The sequence below is a fragment of the Pelobates fuscus genome, chromosome 2 (genome assembly GCF_036172605.1).
Source record: "Pelobates fuscus isolate aPelFus1 chromosome 2, aPelFus1.pri, whole genome shotgun sequence".
Lineage (NCBI taxonomy): Eukaryota > Metazoa > Chordata > Amphibia > Anura > Pelobatidae > Pelobates > Pelobates fuscus.
In genome coordinates this window covers 432,291,055-432,313,487 of record NC_086318.1, presented here as the reverse complement: position 1 = coordinate 432,313,487, position 22,433 = coordinate 432,291,055, and the positions used below count along the sequence as shown (strand labels likewise).

General features: G+C 42.1%; 1 protein-coding gene across 1 annotated transcript; it reads left to right on the top strand.

The window, feature by feature from the left end:
* The first annotated feature begins 662 nt into the window (after positions 1–662).
* On the top strand, positions 663–21,809 carry LOC134586442 (calpain-14-like). The gene is made up of 6 exons (XM_063441952.1): positions 663–731; positions 19,311–19,629; positions 20,413–20,601; positions 20,725–20,861; positions 21,078–21,252; positions 21,726–21,809. Exons 2-6 carry the CDS (start codon positions 19,393–19,395, stop codon positions 21,807–21,809), a joined length of 822 nt encoding a protein of 273 aa, XP_063298022.1. The 5' UTR covers positions 663–731; positions 19,311–19,392.
* Positions 21,810–22,433: the final 624 nt, after the last annotated feature.

Sequence of the window (22,433 nt, the reverse complement as noted above, 5' to 3'; positions counted from 1 at the left end):
TCTAAACTCATCCATCCGGTCTAACCACGTGGCTCATCTGATACAAAGGAGAGGGACGCGTAATTCCAGTTCTTACATTCCTGCACCTGGTCAGTACAGTGATAACAGTATCTTAGCTACGTGTAATTAACCAACTGATACTTACAAACACATATACATACATATGCCTTGTGGCAATCTTAGCCTGCTAAACTTGTATTTTACTGGAATTACATCACAGTACCGTGGTAGAAAATTAATCCTACCTGTTCTTCTGTGCCTGCGCGGCGCTCTGCTCCTCCTTCTCCTGCTCCGAAACGTCATGTCCGGTGCGGCTGCGTCACACCCGGTGCGGCCGCGTCACTTCCGGTATAGAAATTTGACGAGGTATAGTAATCTGATAGAACACCTGCTTTGTTGCAAACAAATAAAAGCAGGTTGAGCTTTCCAGGATTAAAAGTGGCATGATAGATTGCTTCTTGGTTTCCTTAAACCATTCTAGAAAACATGATTTTAACCCCTTCACTACTAGAATCATTTAAACACAGTTGTGCTTTAATTTGCTTCGTACAATGAAATTTAGTCCATACGCCTTATTTGCCTATATTTATACTCTAGGAATGATTATCAACCTGTAGAGCAACATATTATCTGCCAAGACTTCAGTCCACCCATTTGATGTTGAAAATGACAGCTCTACTCCTTCCAAACAGTAAAGCAAAGTATGAGGATTCTACTTCCCATTCATTCAGGTAGGGGAGTGGGGTGAATTGTATCTCTTATTGCCACTTAGCATTACATAAGTATTACAAATATTGCAATAAAACCTGTTCAAATACCTATATTTCAGAAGTAAATGATTTAAAGGGACACTATAGGCACCTAGGCCACTTTAGCTCTTAGTACTGCAAGGTAAGGCGCCATTAACAGTTTAATTGATACGCTTTGGTGAAGAAATTTGTTTTTAAAGATTACTTACATTTATCAAACACCAAGACTCCCTCTACACTGCTTGCCTCCTTACCTCACTTGTCATAGTTAAACATGGCATTTTATTCGAGGTATCTCTAATGACTGTCAGTGTGAAAACAAGCAGTCTGCTGACATCATCAGAAGTGGTCCAATCACAATGCTTCCCCATAGGATTGGCTGAGGCTGACAAAAAGCCAGATATGGGGCAGAGCCAGCATGATTCAAACACAGCCCTGGCCAATCAGCATCTCCTCATAGAGATGAATTGAATCAATGAATCTCTATGAGGAAAGTTCAGTGTCTGCATGCAGAGGGTGGAGATACTGAATGTTTGGATGCATTTTAGGCAGATATGACCCAGAAAGGATCTCTGACAGCTATCTGAGGAGTGGCCAGGGAAGTTATCACTAGGCTGCAATGTAAACACTGCATTTTCTCTGAAAAGACAGTGTTTACAGCAAAAAGCCTGAAGGGAATGATTCTACTCACCAGAACAAATTCAATAAGCTGTAGCTGTTCTGGTGACTATAGTGTCCCTTTTACTTAGAGTACATGAGTTTATGGTTGTATTTTATGCCTAAATGCAGACATTCTTCTTACATTCTGTTGCCATTTTTAGTAAGTTGTGCTTCCAGTCATCCCCAACAGGGCTCCTTATAAATACCAATTTTAAGTTATCTATGTTTGTCACAATTGTATGTAAGACAAATAGTTTCCCCCCTTTTTTTCTAATAATTTAGGGCCTGCAAAAAAATATTTCAAGATAAGTGATACTATATACTGTCCACGACTTTTTATTCTATAAAATTTAAATGAATAAATTAAAAATAAACATTGTGTAAACTTGAAGTGATTATGGTGCATAGAATCCATTGGCTCTGGGTCCCACTTAAGTCCTAGATGGTTTACTCACCGTTTAGTAGTGATTCTTGGTACCCAGAAGCCTGGCATCCAATGGTGACATAGTGTGTTTATGGTGCCTGCAGTGTTCCTCTAAATAGCTGTAATAGCTCGGGCTGCACCATTCCTGTGGAACTCCTCCCTCACAACCCCGCTACCCCAGCATGTAAAGGGTTTAAACCCTTTGTTTACTCAACCGTTTCCAGTGATGTTCTCCCTCAGTGCTGGGTCGTCGCTACGCCTCCTTCCATGTCATGCGACAGAGGGGTTAATGCACATGCGCGGCAAGCACCATGAGTGCTATAGGCCCTCCCCAGAGGAAAGCATTGCCTCATTGCTTTCCTTTGGGGAATTTACTGACGCTGGAGGTCCTCATGCAAAGTGTGAAGACGTCCATCGTCTGTTAGGTGACCAAAGTCAGTAATCCACCAGCAAGTGCCTGTAGTGGCTCTCTGATTGACTGCCACTATAAGTAGTCTTAGTCCTGCACGGCAATCATTGCAGTTTCTTTAAAACGGCAATGATTTACATTGGAGGACTAAGTGGGACTGGGATCGTGCACCCAGACCACTTGAATGAGATGAAATAGTGTCCCCTTAATACTGGAAACATTTCTATCTAGCGTATTGCATTGCAATAAAAGCCCAGAGAAGGATATATATTTTTAATAATCATATCAAATGAGGATATATTATCTATGCAAACAATAAACGCTTCTGGAGAACTGAACGTAAATTGCACTTTGTTTTAAATGCATGTAGAAACCAAAAGTGCTCACCACTGAGTCTGGACCCAAGTTTGGGTCCCAAGCAATTTAACCCCTTAAGGACCAAACTTCTGGAATAAAAGGGAATCATGACATGTCACACATGTCATGTGTCCTTAAGGGGTTAAGTGGATTCTCAATGCTTCAAAATATTCACAAGATTTTATGCGAACCTCTCTAATATATTATTTATTGTAGCACTGTCTTCCCTGTTGACGTTGAGAGCCATTTAACATATGTATTCATATACACCCTCAATCAGTCAGAAAGCCTTATGCATATTTATAGACTGGAGACTTTTTTTTTTTTATAAATTCTTTATTTTTCGTTTTCAGTAATGTGTGGGTAGGGGGTACAGAAGAAAAAGAAGGGGAAGGGGTGGGTAGGGGTAACATAATGCAATCACAATTTATAATCCCTGCGTCTCAGGTCGGGCTCGTCTACTCGGAGCCGAGGTCGGGTTTGGTCGTGGGTAGGCTGCTACCTGCGCTGACCCTTGCCCTATTACTTATTTGTGTGCCTGGTTCTAGGGTCAATGTGCGGTCAGGTCTTGTTGGTTCCGGTAGGGCCCATCCTCAAGACTTTGGTTATGTGAGGTACCCCTGGTTTTTCGGAGTGCCTGTTAGCATATTGTCGGGTGACTCCTTTGGTTAGGTAGCCTTGTCTAGTGTTCTGTGTTTGGTTCTAGGGACTACGGTTTTCCATTGTTAGTTTTGTTGCATCAGTGGTTTAAAGGTCTCGCGTGTTTTCTGTTTGGAGCTGGGTGGGTTCGTCTAGGGGTAATGGGTCGAGGGTTGTGGGGTAATGTGGATGGTGTTTGGTGTGTTGTGCGGGTCTGGGGGCTGTGCCCCCTGTGGGCCTGGTTCCTGTTCTGTCCCCACTCTTGCACTGATCTGTTGGTGATCTAGGTGTCTTCTTTCTGGTTGGGGTTGACCGTTTTGGCCCAGGGTGGGGGGTTCGTGTTGTCGCGTGGTGTATTGTGTAGGTGTTGTCTCGTGGTTGTGCTGGTGCGGGTGTGGTGGTGTTACCTCCTCTCAGTGCCCTCGCTCGTTCCACTTTCTCTCTATTAGTGGCCTGAGAGTGTGGTGCGTGGTTGGTGGGTCCCGCCCTGTGTCTGCGCGTCCACACCGACCGTGCCCCTGGTCCGCTGAGGGCCGTCAGGGCTCTCTGGTCTGGTTATTGTCAGACTGGAGACTTAATGACACCATTTGGGTAAGGGTAATAATACCACATATTATTAATCTTGAATCAGAGACACAGCAAAGCAGAGGTTATTGAGTTATAAGATTACATAAAAGGAAACCAAGGAATATCATAATTATTATTAGCATTTATAAAGTGCCTGTGTTTTTTTTTTTTTTTTTTAGAGAGTTTTACAAATTTGGTGGTTTGAGCAGGTTTTCTGGTTATATGGTTCCACTGCTCTAACCAGCCAATATTGGGCATACATTTTCTTCCTCACTGTTAATATTTATTTCTTAAAACAAAACAATATAAGGAATATGGAGGAGGTTATTGTAATAACAGTTCTCAAAAGCATTTTCTATTTTTGAAGAATATATGGAAAAAATGGAATATTGAAAAATTGTTGCCAGATATTAGTTGTACAATTGACACATTCTATGTAATTCCAAAGAACTTTCCCTCGCTGTGTAAAATGGCACAGATCACTCTGATTGGTGGATTTCAAACCAACCAATCAGAGTGCTGTGACAGGTAAATGTAGAGACTTACCTGTCAGTCTCTTCATTTACCTGTCAGAGCACTCTGATTGGATGGCTTAAACCCACCAATCAGAGTGCTCTGAGTCTAATTGCAGGGCGGGGCAAGGCTTTAAAAGCCTTCCCCTGCCCTGCGGAGCTCAGTCTGCGTGGAGCCCTCCATGGGTGAAGAAGCATTATTTTTTTTATTATTATTTTTTTATAATTGCGTCGGTTATTATGGTTTTTTATTTGGCCTTTTTTGGGGCTGAAAAAAGAAGATTTTAGAAGAAAGAAAACATCGAATGGTAAGTTTTATTTTTTTTTACAGGTACATAGTTAAAGGTCCCCCCTCATTATTTTTAGGGTGAGAGGGGTAGGTAGGGGGATCATTTTTATTGGGAAGGGGGGGGGGGGAGAGGTGACTAGGGGTTTGGGGACCCCTAGTCACCTGGGGGGGACATTGTTTTTAGGGCCCCCACCCGCCGCTCAGGGGTGGGGGCCAGGGGGGAGGACCTTAGGTCCCCCCCCTTATTAGTATTTAGGGCCCCCACCCACCGCTCAGGGGTAGGGGCCACGGGAGAGGACATTAGGTCCCCCCTTATCATAATTTAGGGCCCCCATCCACTGCTTGGGGGTGGGGGGAGGGGGGAGGACATTAGGTCCCCCCCTTATTCTGATTTAGGGCCCCCACCCACCACTCAGGGGTAGGTGCCCGGGGGGAGGACAATAGGTCCCCCCCATTATTTTACATTAGGGCCCCCACCCGCCGCTCAGGGGTGGGGGCTGGGGGGGGGCAATAGGTCCCCCCTTTAGTTTGACCGTATTTTTTTTTTTTTTTTTTACAGTGAGCAGCCACAGGCTGTTCACTGTTTAATAGACATACCCCTACTCACGGTATAGCGAGTAGGGGCATAATTTACTAATACTAAGTAATCTTTACTTAGTATTAGTAAATTTGGCTGAAAGACCAATTAGGTTTTTCAGCCTTTTAGTAGATAGCTCCCTAATACCGTGGGAATTAGGGAGTTATCTACTTATTCATTCCTGTCATTACACTGACTGGCCAAGTAACTTACATTTTATATGAATGTATGTTACTTGATTGTTGTAAGTGTTGCAAATGCTTGCAGCTGAATCCTGGCTATGTTTGTATACTTTTTATGTAAAATTGTTTAAAATGTAACATTCTTCTTCTTTCACTGGGTAAGTATATTAGTACTTAGGCAATACTGTGCTTCGGAACTTCGGCACTTTGACACTTCGGCAACTTCGGCACTTCGACACTTCGGATATTCGGTAATTTCGGAACCTCGGCAATTCGGACATTCGGAAGTAACCGAATGTCTGAATTGTCCGAAATTCGTCCGAATTCATATTCGGACCGAAACAAATTGCACATGTCTAGTTGAGTCTAATTGAATACCTAGGAATGTGATATTCGTGTCTGGCCCCTCCGTTTTCTTAGGGGAGATTGGGACACCTAGTTGCTCGAATAGCTTGGTGGTAGCTTTGAGACTACTGGGAGGGGAAGTATTCTCCTCAACCAGTAAGAAATCATCCAGGTAATGTAATACCGTAGGGCACGGGTGTCAAACACAAGGCCCGCGGGCCGAATCCGGCCTGCCAGACCTCGTCATGTGGCCCGTGTAGCCAGGGCCGGCGCGTCCTTAGGGCGCACCGGCTCTGGGGGCGCAAAATTCAAGTGACCGGCAGGAGGGAAGTTCTCCCTCCTGCCTGGTCACCTCCTCGATCCCCGGAGCGGCGCGGCATTCAGCTGAGGTGGATTAGGAGGCGGCGAGGGAGCTCTGATCTCTCTGACCGGCTCCCTCGCGCGCCTTTTGCTGATGCCGCGGGAGCCGGAATATGACGTCATATTCCGGCTCCCGCGGCATCAGAAAACAGCCTGCGAGGGAGCCGGTCAGGGAGATCAGAGCTCCCTCGCCGCCTCCTAATCCACTTCAGCCGCACGCCTCCCAGCAGCCTCACTGGACCACCAATGAGAGACCCACGCCAGCACTCCAGGTAGGGAGGCTGGGTGGGAAATTTAAATTTAATTTATTATTAATTACTTTATTAATAACTGTGTGTATGTGTGTGTGCATGTGAGTGTGTATGTCAGTGTGTATGTGTGTCTGTCAGTGTGTGTGTGCATGTGAGTATGTGTGTCTGTCAGTGTGTGTGTCTGTGAGTTTGTGTGTGTGTGAGTGTGTCTGTCAGTGTGTGTGTGTGTGTGTCAGTGTGTGTGTGTGTGCGCATGTGAGTATGTGTGTCTGTTAGTGTGTGTGTAAGTATGTCTATGAGTTTGTGTGTAAGTGAGTGTGTCTGTCAGTGTGTGTGAGTGTGTATGTCAGTGTGTGTGTGTGCATGTGAGTATGTGTGTCTGTCAGTGTGTATGTGTGTTCCAGTATGTGTGTCTGTGGGTTTGTGTGTGTGTGTGTGTGTGCCTGTCAGTGTGTGTGTGTGTGCGCATGTGTGTGTGTAAGTGTGTCTATGAGTTCGTGTGTGAGTGAGTGTGTCTGTCAGTGTGTGTGAGTGTGTATGTCAGTGTGTGTGTGCGCATGTGAGATACAACCGGCCCTTTGAGGGTGACCAAACTGCTGATGCGGCCCCCGATGAATTTGAGTTTGACACCCCTGCCGTAGGGCATCTGGCCATGTTCAATAGTAACCAGCACAATGCTTCGGCAAATGTGTCGAAAATAGCTGGGCTACTTTTGGACCCCTGCTTGTATGATAGCCGTAATGGCGTGATCTATGGTGGTGTATTGCAGGGAGAATTCTTCGGAGGGTATGAGGAAATTAAGACTGGGGTTGGCCGATGAGTGTGGTGCAGACAAGTCAATGATGAGTCTCTGTTTAAGGGAAGATATCCCTGTGACAATACCAATGGGGTTAGTGCGCCATTCTTTGAACGGAGGAGCCTTGAAAGGCCCCAATAAGAAACCCTCAGAAACTTATTGGGCTATGAGAGTGTCAACAGCTGTGGGGTGTATGTTGTGCGGATTGTAGATTAGGGCATTCCAGAATCCCGGACGGTATGTGTAGAATACCCGTGTGGAAGCCTTCTTTTAAACCAGAGATAAGAAAGTCCACCAAGTGTTTACACGGGTGATGTGACATAAATGCAGTAAATACTGGAATATTAATGGACGTTAGGTAAGGCTTAGAGTACATTTTATTTGGACACATGGTTTTTGCATGTGCCCTAAAACATTTTAAACAGATATGCAATAATCTGCAACATTGAAATTATTACATACCTGGGACTTGCCCAGAAACTTGATCGGGCGTCCCAGTTTGTCTCTGGTCAATTTCTCTGGAACACTAGAGGAACTAGCTCCTTGCGTGGAGGCATGTTCGTCCGCCGTGTTGGGACAGAAATTTGTCGTATGTGCCGTAGAGGAGCAGTATGCACAAGCCGGTGTTCTTAGACCTGCAAAGTGTCTGCAAAATATGACGGTATCAATCCTTCCCCAGTTGGATCTTGTTCCATACTGGGAGAAGGCTCCAGACACTTTTGCAGAAAAAGACCTATGGTAGTCATAAAAGTCTGATCCACCATATTTGTTGCCCAGGTCTACCAGCTTGTGCATATAAAGATCAAACTCCTCTCGTCTATTGGGATAGACCGCACAGATGACATCCCGGTAAATACCAAAGGCCAGTACGAACTCGGGGATAGTCAGTTTCCTCAAACAACAAAATAAAGTGTCAGCGCTATACTTGAAATTTAGGTGATCACTCTCAATCTGAAGTAAAACACTTTGTGATCCTTGTCTGTAGATAGCACGGTCCTCTAGGGCAAAAACATGCACAGTCCTTTTATTTTCTTTTAATCCTAACAACTTTATTCGTAAATTTACACATGAGGCAGCAGCAAATGTAACCATAAATGAAATAATGTAACACAAATCCCTATAACAAAAAGCCTAGCTCGTCTGAGCACTAACTCACATCAGAGTCCCTATCTATCAGGGTTTAAACTATAACATAATTTATTGGATTAACCAACCTAGTGTCTTTGTCCACTCTCAGCACTCCAGTGCTCCAAGCCAGCCTTGACTGCTTCCTTTTCTGCACTCCCAGTGCCTCAAGCCAGCACTCCCAGTGCCTGGTCTCCTTGACTCTCTTACTGGAGAGAACACCCTCTCTCCTACCTGCTTCCTGAGAGGAAGCCAGCAATCCCCCAGTACCTGCCTAGCAGGGAGTAGTTTATTCCCACTGCTACAGCTGATTATCTGCAGCTGAGCAGTGGGTTGGAGACAGTCCAAAAAACCCTGGCCTGGATCTATGTCTCCCATGAAAACCACTAAACTGTGGAGTGGAGCATTGGCCCACCCTTCTCTCCAAATGCTCCACCCCAGGGGCCCATAACTGAACATAGCTTGGTGTTGTACAAAACACAAACTACATATACTCCCCATGGGGTTAAATGGCTTCTCTGACTTCACTTTATCACAACTTATAAATGCGGATTTATGGAAATACTTCCAAGTGCAATAAAATAAAATACAATAAAAAGTGTAGTACTCAAATAATCATAAAAAAGTCTTGCTATAGGGTCCAATAAATCTTGGGTGATGATCTTTTACAGGGTTAAGATTAGTCTTGCAGCTATGTCACAGCATCTGTAGGTACATTGTTGCACTGTGGGCTTTTAACCTTGAAATTATACAAAAAGACCTATCATAGCGTAATACTGCAATTTAATCAAGTTAACATACAAAACCCTTCCCCCAAATTAAAGACCCTTACATCAGCAAGTTGTGGTACTCATTTCCAAGATACCACGATATAAACTTTAAAATACACAGAGGCTTGGCAGCCGTTGCCATCAGCGCACACATCCGATAAAATGAATATTCAAACGGAGAGGAGGCTGTGGCTGGCAAACAATGCTGACAGACGTGCATCCACCTCTGGCAGCAGGAAGCTGTTCACACTTCGATGCGTTTCGCCCACAATACCAGGCTTTCTCAAGATAGTTGCTTGATTAAATTGCAGTATTACGCTATGATAGGTCTTTATGTATCATTTCAAGGTTAAAAGCCCACAGTGCAACAGGGTTAAGATTAGTCTTGACATAGCTGTAAGACTAATCTTAACCCTGTAAAAGATCATCACCCAAGATTTATTGGACCCTATAGCAAGACTTTTTATGATTATTTGAGTACTACTCTTATGCTGGTCTGTTTTATTGTATTTTAATTTATTGCACTTGGAAGTATTTCCATGAATCCGCATTTATAAGTGTTTTACTTCAGATTGAGAGTGATCACCTAAATTAGGTTTTCAAGTATAGCGCTGACACTTTATTTTGTTGATATATTATGTGTAAAGTTTTTAAGGATCTTTATATGTGTATAGCTGCTGAATTTACTCACGTTCTTATTTATATTTAGCTTTATTTACTTTTAAGATCTGCGCTCTCCTATTTTGTCTATATCGATAGTCAGTTTCCTGTTTAGGCGGGCGATCTGACAACAAAAGACACATCATCATAAGCATAAGTCTCCACAATATCCTGGGAGGCAATCAACAGGGAAGCCAGGTTGACGTCTTTACCTTCCAGGAGATCTCTTTTTATGTGCTCAGGGATCATATGAGCAGGGCTAACTTCCTGGTCAACAAGGGTGATGGCTGGAGCAACTAATAGCAAGTCGGCTGGTGCTTGTGAAGCAACAGCAGGTGGCCCTGCTAGAGTAAGGGCCGTGGTGACCGACTCAAGTTTCTCCAGCCTGGAGTTGACCTTGCTCATGGACGCCACGAGTGATGACAACATGGAATGTATGTCTCCTGGGTTGGACTGGATAGGTCCTTCCCCGTCATCCATGTTGTTAGTTGAAGTACGTAGCAGTTTGACAAGTTCTGCTTTCCTCGCTGTAGCGGGGTAGGGGATTTGTCGTCTCCTCAATTCCGTAGTTATACGAGGGATCGCCCAGGATCTGATCGATGCTGGACTAGTTACCTCTCCTCCTTGTGTAGGAGTGATAGCTCTAGCCGGAGTGCTAGGCAGGGAGAAATCATCTACCCCTTCCTGAGACATACTAAAAACAAAACAATTAATTAGTGTAGGAAAACCACCAAGATCGTACTGGCAGGCTAGCTAAGCCGGATGGCGAAACATTACACTTATTTGGTGACAGGTGAGGCCCTACTAGTTGCCAAGTGGCTTGAGAGCCTCTATCTATGCGTTGGCGCAAGGGGATTTGAGGCCACCCGTCGTAGTGGCAGGAATTGTAGGCCTCTCGGTGACTGTAACACAGAAAAACAGGGAAAGGGAGTGACAGGTGAGGCCCTCTCTATGCGACAGGCGAGGCGACTAGCGCACACGTGGCCCGATGGGTGTTTGCCTTCGAAACGTTGAGGCGGGGTGTTGGCCTTGCGGAACCACTAACTGATGGCAAATGCCAAGAAGGGGTAAATACCTATTGGGAAGCCTGGGACCCTATTGCCAGTACTCTAACCTAGGGGGGAGAAATGCAATGTATGGCAGAATACCATATGAGCAGGCGTACGTACCTGGTAGTATGAATATCTCACAGCGAATTTGTGTGGTGAAATATATATAAACCTGGACAGCCTGAAACGGGTAAAAAAGGGTAATATAGTGAGTGTGGACTGTGTGGGAATGATGTAGACTGTGTAGCCCGTACCAGCGGTATTTTTTAAGGGCTTGATTGTGGAGTTTTAATTGGTAAATAAAGTGTAGTGATATACCATGACAATATAAATGTGTTACCAAGGCAAAGTGGTGCCGTGTCTTTAATGCAAAATTCTGGCTAAAACAGGGGGGGATGTATGATGGGTGTCAAGTGAAAAAGGGTGAGGGAGGCCGTGGCCTATATGTAAAGCGTTATGTTGATATATAATTGACTAACAACAAAGGGGCAGGGATGAAAACAATTCTTAAAGTGATGTAAATTTGTATATAATATTACTGTAATGTAAAAGACGTATGATTGGTTGGATCAGTACGTGTGATTCAACCCGAGAATTCATTACTTGGAAAAGGAAACTGTATCCTTATGTATATTTTGTGTCGTAGTTTAAAACACAGAAATGAGGCCTGTAATTGTAGGCTGAACCAACTTGACTGAAATGGATAAGTATGGAAAACCCCTGAAAGCGTGGGAGTCAAAATGATCCGTACAGATATGTGAGCTGGTTTTGTATAAAAATTAATACAATACTGATACCTTTAACCCCTTAAGGGTGACATGTCATGATTCCCTTTTATTCCAGAAGTTTGGTCCTTAAGGGGTTAAACAGTAATAGAATTAATCTATATCTATGTAATCAAAGCAAATCATTAACCGAATGGTATATACATGAAATGATGAATGTAATCCACGAAAGGATTTATGCGTAATACATTAGCAAGAAAAAACGAAACCCTATGGCAAGGGAAACAGAAGGTGAGACGAACAGTTTATACGCATGAAATTTTTATGCGAGCAAGCGTGTTTAAGCATATCATGAACAAGTGCCGAACCGCGAGACAACCGAAAGGATAACTTGTTTCACTGTAACACGGAACAGTTTTATGCGAAATGACAACCTTTAACTAATATACTGATTTAGCCGAATACCGCACAAAATGAAACCGCGAACGGCTTGTTCAATTTGCGACATAACAGGGAAAAACCGTAAAGCGAGGACCCGTGCTGTACCGGACGCCGTGGGAACCGATCCTGGCGTGACAGGTAGGTCTAACTTACGGTTAAGGAGTCCCTGGGACGCGATCTACGACGGTGACCGGGGTCAGAAGAAGCTGGACGGACGGAAAGGCCTGAAACAGGATTCCTGGACACAGCTTGCCGCGGAAAACTCGTGGATAGTGAAAAATCAAGATGGCATCTGAGAGAACCCGGAAGTGGATCCTCATTCAACGCTGACCTCGAACGGTAAGGAGCAAGGTAAGGGGTATGCCTTAAGTAGGCTAGGAGTGGATACCAAGCACCTCCCACAAATACAGGCAAAATTGCCTTAATACATATATGAATATTAAAATACACTTAGAATAACGTTAATTATATATATATATATATAATAAAAATAATAAATACATTTTAAAAAAAAATCGCATGCAATAGGAGTCTATGGAGCTGCCAGCAGGGGGACTGTCTGAGCTGTCAGGCAGTCCCTCAGGCTGCTAAAAAGTAAAAAAAAAAATATATTATATATTATAAAATAATTAAAGCATTTTCTGATATGTTATACATATATAATGCATATATATGATTTCATTATAAGTGTACTTTGAGACATATACACAGAATATATTCTAAAATGCTTTAATTATAATATAATTATACATATATAGGTAATAGAAGTGGGTTTTAATGATTTTATGAAGAAGTGGAGACTGGGTGAGCATCTAATAGAGTAGGGAAGTGAGTTCCACAGGAACAGTGCAGCCTTTGAGAAGTCTTGAAGGCGAGCATCAGAGGTGGGAGTACGGACAGAAGATAGAGTTAAGTCTTCAGCAGAGCTTAAGTGCCTAGACGGGACATTATTGTGTATTAGGGAGGATAGATAGGTGGGAGCAGAATTATGTAAAGATTTGAAAGCAAGGACCAGAATTTGAAATTGAGCCCTAAATCTTACAGGATGCCAATGTAGGGACCGACAGAAGGATGAGGAGTGGGCTGTGCGGGCGGACAGGAAAATGAGCCTCGCCGCATTCATTGTGGACTGTAATGGCGCAAGTTGGGAGCACGTAAGACCACTTAGGAGCGGATTACAGTAGTCAAGGTGAGAAAGGACAGTGGAATGGACCAGCACCTTAGTCGCATCTGGTGTTAAGTAGGGTCGGATGCAAGCAATGTTTTTGAGATGGAAGTGGCAGGATTTGGCGATAGACTGAACATGAGGCGTGAAGGAGAGGTCGGAGTCAAAGAGAACACCTAGGCAGTAAGCCTGCATGGTGGAGCTGATGTTAGCACATTTGACTTGGAGGGAGACAGACACAGGAGTTGCAACACTTGAGGGAGGAAAGACCAGAATTTCAGTTTTGGTCAGGTTGAGTATAAGGAAGTGGGCAGCCATCCAGTTAGAAATAGCATAGAGGCAGTCAGAGACACTAGTCAAGAGGGATGGGGAGAGATCAGGAGAGGACAGATAGATTTTCATTTCATCCGCTTAGAAATGATATTGGAAGCCAAAGGAGCTCATGAGTTTACAAAGGGAGGCAGTATAAATGGAGAACAGTAGGGGGCCAAGGGTTGAACCTTGTGGGACACCAACAGAGAGGAGTTGGGGAGAAGAAGCAGAACCATAGAAAGAAACACTGAAAGAACGCTGGGAGAGGAATGAGGAGCACCAGGAGAGAGCAATATCTTGTAGACCGATATTGCGGAGGATGAGAAGAAGCTGTTGATGATCAACAGTGTCAAAAGCTGCAGAAAGGTCAAGGAGAGTAGTGACCACGAGATTTTACAGCGAGTAGATCATTGGAAAGTTTGGTCAGTGCCGTTTCCACAGAGTGCTTAGCGCCGAAATCATTCTGAAGCGGGTCTAGCAGAGAGTTGGACTCGAGTCTGTCAATCTTGCATACACAACTCTTTCAAGGATCTTGGATGCAAATGGCAGTATCGAGAGACGACGGTAGTTGGACAGGGAGTTAGGGTCAAGGTTGGGCTTCTTTAGAATTAGGGTTATCGTGCGGTGGAAATTTGCCACAGAAGAGAGAGAAATTGAGAATTTTAGTGAGAGGTAGACAAAGAGAAGTAGACAGAGTACGGATGAGATGCAAGGGAATTGGATCTAGGGAGCAGGTAGTGTGACGGGAGGACTGGAGCAGAGCAGAATCCTCTTCTGCTGTAGCGGGTGTGAATGAACATAGAACAGCAGAGGGAGTGAGGATAGGGGAAGTATTGAAAGGGGAAGAAGAAAGATGAGAGATCTCTTCCCTGATTGTAGAGATTTTGGCAGTGAAGTGAGTTGCAAAGTCTGAGGCGGTCAAGTTAGTAGGTGGAGGAGGAACAATAAGGCGGAGAAGAGAGTTAAATGTGTGAAATAGTTGTTTGGGTTCATGGGAATGGGAGAGTGTGGTTATGAGTGTATTGAAGTAAATTACTTTTGCAGAGGAAAGAGCCAAGCTGTATGAGCGCAGCATAAATTTATAGTGGAGAAAGTCAGACGCACAGTGAGAGTTTCTCCAACAACGTTCACCAGTTCTGGAGCATTTTTGGAGATATCGATTCAGCTTGGATATCAGGCTTTTTTACAGCAGTATTGGGGCTTGATAATTCTGAAATCAGGCTTTGCTTATTGCAGACAATTATATGTGTGTGTGTGTCTATATATATTTATATGTATGTATAAATATATGTGTGTGTGTGTGTGTACACACGCACATATTATATATATATATAATATACATTTTAAAAAATAAAACATTTTATAAAAAACTAATAAAATCGCTAATTTTGGCCAGCGTGTGTGGCTACTACAAAAGACTGGAAATACTCCATTTTAATACCCTGGGTTGTCTACATTTGAAAATGGTATGCTATGATGGGGTTATTTCACATTCCTGGGCTACCTTATGGTCTCAAAAGGCAACACAGACCCAGCAAACCAATCTGGGAAACTGAATTGGGCAAGCCCTATATTGGCCCTGTAACTTTCCAAAACACCATAAAACCTGTACATGGTGGGTATTGTTATACTCGGGAGACTTTGATCAACACAAATATGAGTGTTTAAAACAGTAAAACTTATTACGACAATGAAATCACCAGTAAAAGTGCAGTTTTTGGGTAAAAAAAATGCAAAAAACAAATATGAACGCTAACTTTGGCAAGCGTTTGTGGCTAAGTGGCTACTACAAAAGACTGGACATACCCCATTTTGAATACCCTGGGTTGTCTACTTTTTCAAATAGTATGTCATGGTGGGGTTCATTTTCATTTCTGGGCTGCCATACCGTCTCAAAGGCAACATAGCCAATCTGGCAAATAGCAATTTACAAAAACAGAAATTGGCAAATCTTATGTTTGACCCTGTAACTTTCCAAATCACCATAAAACCTGTACTTGAGGGGTACTGTTGTATTCGTGAGACAATACTCTACACAAATATGAGTGTTTTAGAGCAGTAACATTTATTATACTGATATTATCAGATCCAAAAAAACAAATATAAATGCTAACTTTGGCCAGGGTTTGTTACTAAGTGGCTACTAAAAAAGACTGGACATACTCCATTTTGAATATCGTGGGTTGTCTACTTTTACAAATGGTATGCCATGATGGGGTTAATTTTCATTTCTGGGCTGCTATATGGTCTCAAAGGCAGCATAGGCCCCGCAAACCAATCTGGCAAATTTCAATGTGCAAATATGGAAAAGGGGAAAGTCCTACATTTGACCCCTGTAAGTTTGCAAAAACCCATAAAACCTGTACATTGGGGGCACTGTTGTACTTAGGAGATGTTGCTGAACACATATCGGGGTGTTCTTTGTCAGTAACACATAACAGGAATTAAGAATCCATGCCTAAAGTACAATGTGAGAGAAAAATGACTACCCAAAAATTTGACAAAGACTGATGGTAGAACCAGTGCATGAAAAGTGTTAAAATATAACCATTTGAAATACCCTAGGGTGTCAATTTTTCAAAAATATATGGTTTGATGATGGTAAATTACATTGGCCGACTTCAAAAATGTCCCAAATAGGACATGGGTGCATGATGACCAGCTGTGAGAATTCCAATTTGGAAAACTGGAATGTGCACCCTTCAAATAAGGTCTTTTAGCCCCCAGAGAACCAACACACCTATACATGAGTGGTATCACTGTACTCAGGAGATGTTGCTGAACACATATCATGGTGTTCTTTGGCAGTAACCCTTAAAGTTCTCAGTACATGTATTCTTAAATTGTGTGTCAATTTTTTTATTTTTTTTATTTGGCATAGATTGGTGGTAAAATGGTTGCATGAAAAGAGTCAAAATACCCCAAGTTTAATACCTTAGGTTGTCTTCCTTTACAAAATATATACATGTGAAGGGTTATTCAGGGATTCCTGACATATATCAGTGTTACAATGTAATTGCGTTAATTTTGAAATAAAAAATGGTTTGGAAATAGCAAAGTGCTACTTGTATTTATTACCCTATACCTTTCCCAAAAAAACTAAGAACACGTTAACATTGGGTATTTCTAAACTCAGGACAAAATTTAGAAACTATTTAGCATGGGTGTTTTTTGGTGGTTGTAGATATGTAACCGATTTTTTTTTTTTTTTTTAAAGTTAGAAAAAGTGTATTTAAAAAAAAAAAAAAAGAAGGGGCGGGGCCTGGTGTCCGAGCCGGCTGGACGTGTTTCTCCAAGGCTCCTGCTACCTGGGCAGGCACGGACCGCGGCGAGAGGCGACCGATCTCCCGAGGGGGTGCCTTGCTCGAGGTGCTTCACTTCAGGAGCCCTGTTCCCCCCCCCTTTGGGTCGGCGGGGGTTATCCCGGCCCCCACTGGGAACCTACACCTACCATCCATCTGGAACACGAACAAAGCACTGAAAGCCGCGTGGCGAAGACAAGATGGCCACAGCAGCGGACACCCTGGAGATACGGCAGTGGAGAGAAGCGTTTAATGCCAAGTTTGAGGTAATCTGCCAGAAGTTCTGGCGTCGCCTCGGCAAGCAACCACAGCCATCTACCACTCACGCCACAAAGCCGACACAGCAGGAACCCAAGCAGGGCGATCCAGGCGCCCAAAAGCCTCCTCATAAAGCTCCCTATCCGCCAGGACCGAGAGCCACTCGCAGCGCTGCCCCGACCCAGCAACAACGGGCATGGAGACACAAGCACAGACAACGTACTGCATCACTCCGAGCCTCTGCCCTCTCTGGGGGAATAAAGAACCCGACCACCAGGTGCACCCGAATCAGCAGACCCACAGAGGAGACCTCACTGTGGGCCAAGGGGCGGAAGAAACTCTCAACCAAGCACGACACTTTGCACCCGACGTACCCTACCCACATGATGCCAGCACACTTACTCCGGCACGAGACCGTGATGGGAAAGCAGAACCCAAGTGAACTCTCAACATACACCCTGCACCTGCCGACTAGTGGGGTAGGCTGACCACGCTCCACTCGCTGCAAATGGGTCCACATGCTGAACCAGAGACTAACAGACGCCATTTGCCATGTAAAACGTGCTCGCATCCATATACCATAAGTCTGCTCCCTATTCGTGATAGACCCAGTGGCAACAAAGCCCTGTACGACTCTATAATAATCTCTTACATTAAGCCTGGTTGTTTACTTTAGCTGCCTCTAGTTTAAGCTGCTACCAGTTTGCATGTTTCTATGACCTTACTAGTAATGTATTCGCCTAATGTGATTAAGCTGGTTTTCTTAAAGATAAAAAGTGCAGTACATCTTGACCTTACTTGTTTAAACATTGTCTTTACACCTCTTGTTATAAGTTATAAAGTCAATACCAAAGCTTGTAATTAACACTGCACAGCTAAAATAAAGAATAAAAAAAAAAAAAGACATTTCATCATATTTTATTTTAATTTTTATAGTAAATTATATGATATAATGGGAATAATTGTATCTTTAGACCATTTAAGGGTGAGAAACGGTATATAATATGTGTGGGTACAGTAAATGAGTAAGAGGAAAACTACAGCTAAACACAAACACCGCAGACATGTAAAAAACAGCCCTGGTCCCCCACAAAAAATTTTTAAAAGCGGTCTGGTCATTAATGGATACTACAGTGTTGGGAATACAAATATGTATTAACGACTCCCCCCCCCCCCCCCCTCCAGTAAATAAAGGATTAAAAAAAAAAGTTATTTACTCACTTGATGGACATCAGCGCTGGGTCGACACTCCGCCTCCTCCGACATCATCCGATGGGGGCTAATGTGCATGCATGGCAAATGCATGAGCACATTAGGCCATTCCCATAGGAAAGTATTAAATCAATGCTTTCGTATGGGATTTCACTGATGTTGAATGTCCCTATGTAGAGCGTGAGGACGTCCAGTGTCATTAAGGGGACCGGTAAACTCCAGGATTTGTCTCCAGTGGTTGTCTGATAGACAGCCACTACATGCTGTCTTAGTGCTGCAATGTAAGCATTGCATTTTCTGAAAAATGTTAATGTTTTTCATTGCAGGACTAAGGGGGTTAGGGACACTGCACCCAGACCACTTCAGTGAGCTGATCAGGTCTAGGTGCTTATAGTGTCCCTTAAAGACAATGACATCATTATTGAAACCTGAATAGATAAAAATGATTGCTTTCGTGTTTTTTTCCATTTGAATGCTTTATTCTGTGCTCTGCAATTGTTTGCCCTGAGGTTTTTCTGTACACTGTCATCAAGCAGATTATTTTTATTCTGTAGGAAAGAATGTGTACGTGATATTTCAGGTGTTCAGTGTTTCTCTCAGTGAGACAATGGGTGGAGTTTCTCAGAGCTGAGTTATCAGGAATTCTATCTAAGTCACAGACACATTGAGCTGTCACTGTATATATACATTGACTTCATTCATTTATCAGCATGGTTTGTGGACTGAGTGTTTATATTCTAACAATGAGAAGATGCAGAAACAGGCCGCTTATAATTAATTGCAACCTGAAAAGACCAGCTATCTTGGTAGGTGCTTATCTTATTGGTATAATCTACTGGGTGCAGTTTTTTTTAACCAGTATTGTTTATACAGGCAATTTATTTTTTAACCTTTTTTTTTTTATTTTTGCTATAATTGACTATTGAGCAAATAGTCAAATATAATCTATTTGTATCTACTGTGCATTTTGTGAATAGTTGTAGTTCCACAAAATGTATTTAATAAAAAAATACTTCCTAGAAAATAATCTAATTATCTAACAATCTAATAAATGAATGTATAATTTTTATATATGTTAGCATATGCTTTCTTTTATTTATCTTTTTAAATGTAAAATGATGTAAAAGTGAAATATATACTAATAGTGTATTACAATTTATTTTAATCGGAGAAGACTTGCTACCGAGAGGCAACCTTGACAACGTATACTGGTGGTTGCTGTTACAAGATTTGGGGTGGTTAAACTCAATTTCACAATGCCTCGATTGACTTTCAAAACCAAACAAGCCAAGACGTCCGGACAGATTTTACGCACTGAGACATTTAAGAAGTCTCTAAGGATTCAAAACCAAGACTACCAGACCCTTGTAGAGAAGCATTTGAAGTGTAAGCACTTATTTGAAGATGATGCCTTTCCAGCAGATTTAACATCCATTGGAAGTGAAAATCTTTTACAGAATCTTCCACCATGTGTCACATGGAAAAGGCCACATGTAAGTCGATAGCAGTAGTAATATCTGGACTATTACTACAAAAACTTCAGCATGCTTATGATTAACAGCTGATGAGAGAAAGGTTGTCTGCCATACCTGCTGCATGCTTCCAATAGTTGTGGAGGCATTGCCAGATAACAGTAGCTTGACCTGGATCATTGGAGGTATCGTCAAACCTGGGAACATGGATGAATAGTGACTTTTAAATCTAATCCTTCCTCTTCCTATAGAGACAGGAAGTTGGCTCTTTTGGTAAAAATGGGGGGCAGCTGACCGCAAAAGGGCCAGTCCTGTTATGAATGTAGACAGTAATACCCAAAAAGTTGCAGACCTACTTCCCACCAGCGGAAGAGAGGTCTGGTCTAAACCCCTACAGGGACCTGAAACTTCTGTTGCTAGCCAGGCAAGTTCCATTGGGGGGGTGTTACACTTCACAAAATAGCTAGAAGTATAAAGGGGGTAAAACCATGATTTTCCCTAATCTATTGAATATTGATTAGCATGAGTGGATAAAGCAGAGGGAATATTCACTGGTAATGCATTCGGTGACCATAGAGGTTCCATTAATCATAGTGGTTCTACATGGGCCAGGGTCTTCTCAATACAGGATATTATAACCAGCCACGTAAAAATAAATAGTTCCATGAATCATCCATTTGTCCACAGGCCTAGTAGAAGATGATAATAGACAGCTTATTTATACTGGTGTATCATTGCATGAATTAAATGCATATCATTAGAAAAGAAAAAAAGAAAAAAACTTACATTTTTCAAATTTTCCAGGAACTGGTAAAGAATCCTCAGTTCTTTGCTGATAATGTGAGCAGGTTCAATTTACATCAAGGACTCACACAAAACTGCTGGATGTTGGCTGCCCTATCATCACTTACCTTGAACAAGGATATATTAACCAAAGTTGTGCCTCAAAAGCAGAGTTTTCAGAAAAACTACACTGGGATCTTCCATTTCAAGGTGAGTACGCTCAATCTGCACTACTTAACGTGGAAAGCAGCACAATTTCATGAAGATAACTCTTGGGTTGCCCTTGTGTACGGAATTTCTTGTGTGTACTCATAAAATATGTTGTCTTCACAGTTCTGGCGTTTTGGTGAATGGATTGACGTGGTAGTGGATGACCGCCTTCCTGTAGATCAAAACGGCAAGCTCATCTTTGTATCGTGTGCCAAAAAGAATTTGTTTTGGGGAGCACTCCTGGAGAAAGCCTATGCTAAGTAAGTATGCCTCAGATACTGAGTCTGGTATTAATGCATTATACATTTTACATCATGCAGGTTTGAACAACAATGTTTGCACTTGGCTTCCAATTTATAATAAAACAAAACTAATCAGCAGTCTATACAGAGGTAACTAACATGGTGAATCAGACGGTATCCTAAAGAATTCCATCTATATGCTATTAATGCAGGCGTTATCTTCCTGTGTCTCAGGCTATGTGGCTCCTATGAAGACACGCAAATTGGTGAAGTATCTGAAGCATTAGTGGATTTTACCGGTGGAGTGAACATCACCATAACATTGTCCGAAGCCTCCGCAGATCTCTGGAATATCATGTTAAGGGCAGCAAACAGTGGGTCCTTAATGGGATGCCAGACTCACTCCGGAGTAAGAGCAATATTTATTATTTGTATTATAAATATTATGATCTATCACACATACTGTATAGGTAGTAAAACATCTAGACCCCAGGAGGGACTTATAAACTAATTATTATTATTAATCTTATGATTATGTCAACATCATTACCAAATTACGTTATCATTAATATTATTATTAACCTTATGGTTGCATCAACATAATTACCAAATAATTGTATTTTATTATATTTATATATGTAATATACAAAGTGTTGTACTTTACTGTAGACTGTACTGAACCAGGAATTGACAGCAAATGTTCTTTAAATTTATATATTATTGTAGTTATGATATGCAGACAGTAGACATCCTTACCCTTGTAGACTTTACAGACACAATTAGATGAAACTATAAAATAGTAAATTAATTTGAATAAACACAAATGTATTGTGTTCCATGTTTCATACTACATTTATTAAATTCCTTGTCTCTTTCATTTAGCCTGAAATGATAATGGAGAATGGATTAGTGGCAGGCCACGCGTATGCTGTGACTGGAATCAGAAAGGTACGGGTCTGGCTGTGAACCTCAACTATCGGGAACACTAGAGAAACAAAATAAAGAAGGACAAAACATGGATCATCCATCATGGACACATAGAGTTACAATCTATATTGGAAGGGATGTGTTTTTTGTGGTTAGTTGAGAAATTGTCTAAATCTTTCTACCATTGATAACTCTTCTTTTTTCTCTAATCAAGGAATTACATTAAATCATCAATTCTTCAACCTAATGCTTCTACGATATGGCAACTCATCCCTAGAAGTCGATTTTGAAAATTTTGTCTGTTTAATGTTGAGGATGGAGATCAATAGAGGTAAATTAGATCATTATATGTTGCAGTCATTACAATGTAATTATTTTCCAGAAGACATTTTCCCACTAGAAGTGCAAATCAGCCTTGGTAAATGGCGTGCAACAAAACTAGACTTAGAAATAAAATTGCATCTTCCATGTTCTTCAAGTAGAAGTCTACAAATCACAAAGTCCAGAGTAGCATTGGTTAAATCCAAGCTTTATGCTCGACTATAGAGTAATTTGCTTTTTAAATAATGTACTGGCCAGGACTGAGTTTCCCATGGGTTGACCTCATTTATTTGCCAACTATAGAAAGACATTTTTTTTTTAAATATTCATTGCTTGTATTTT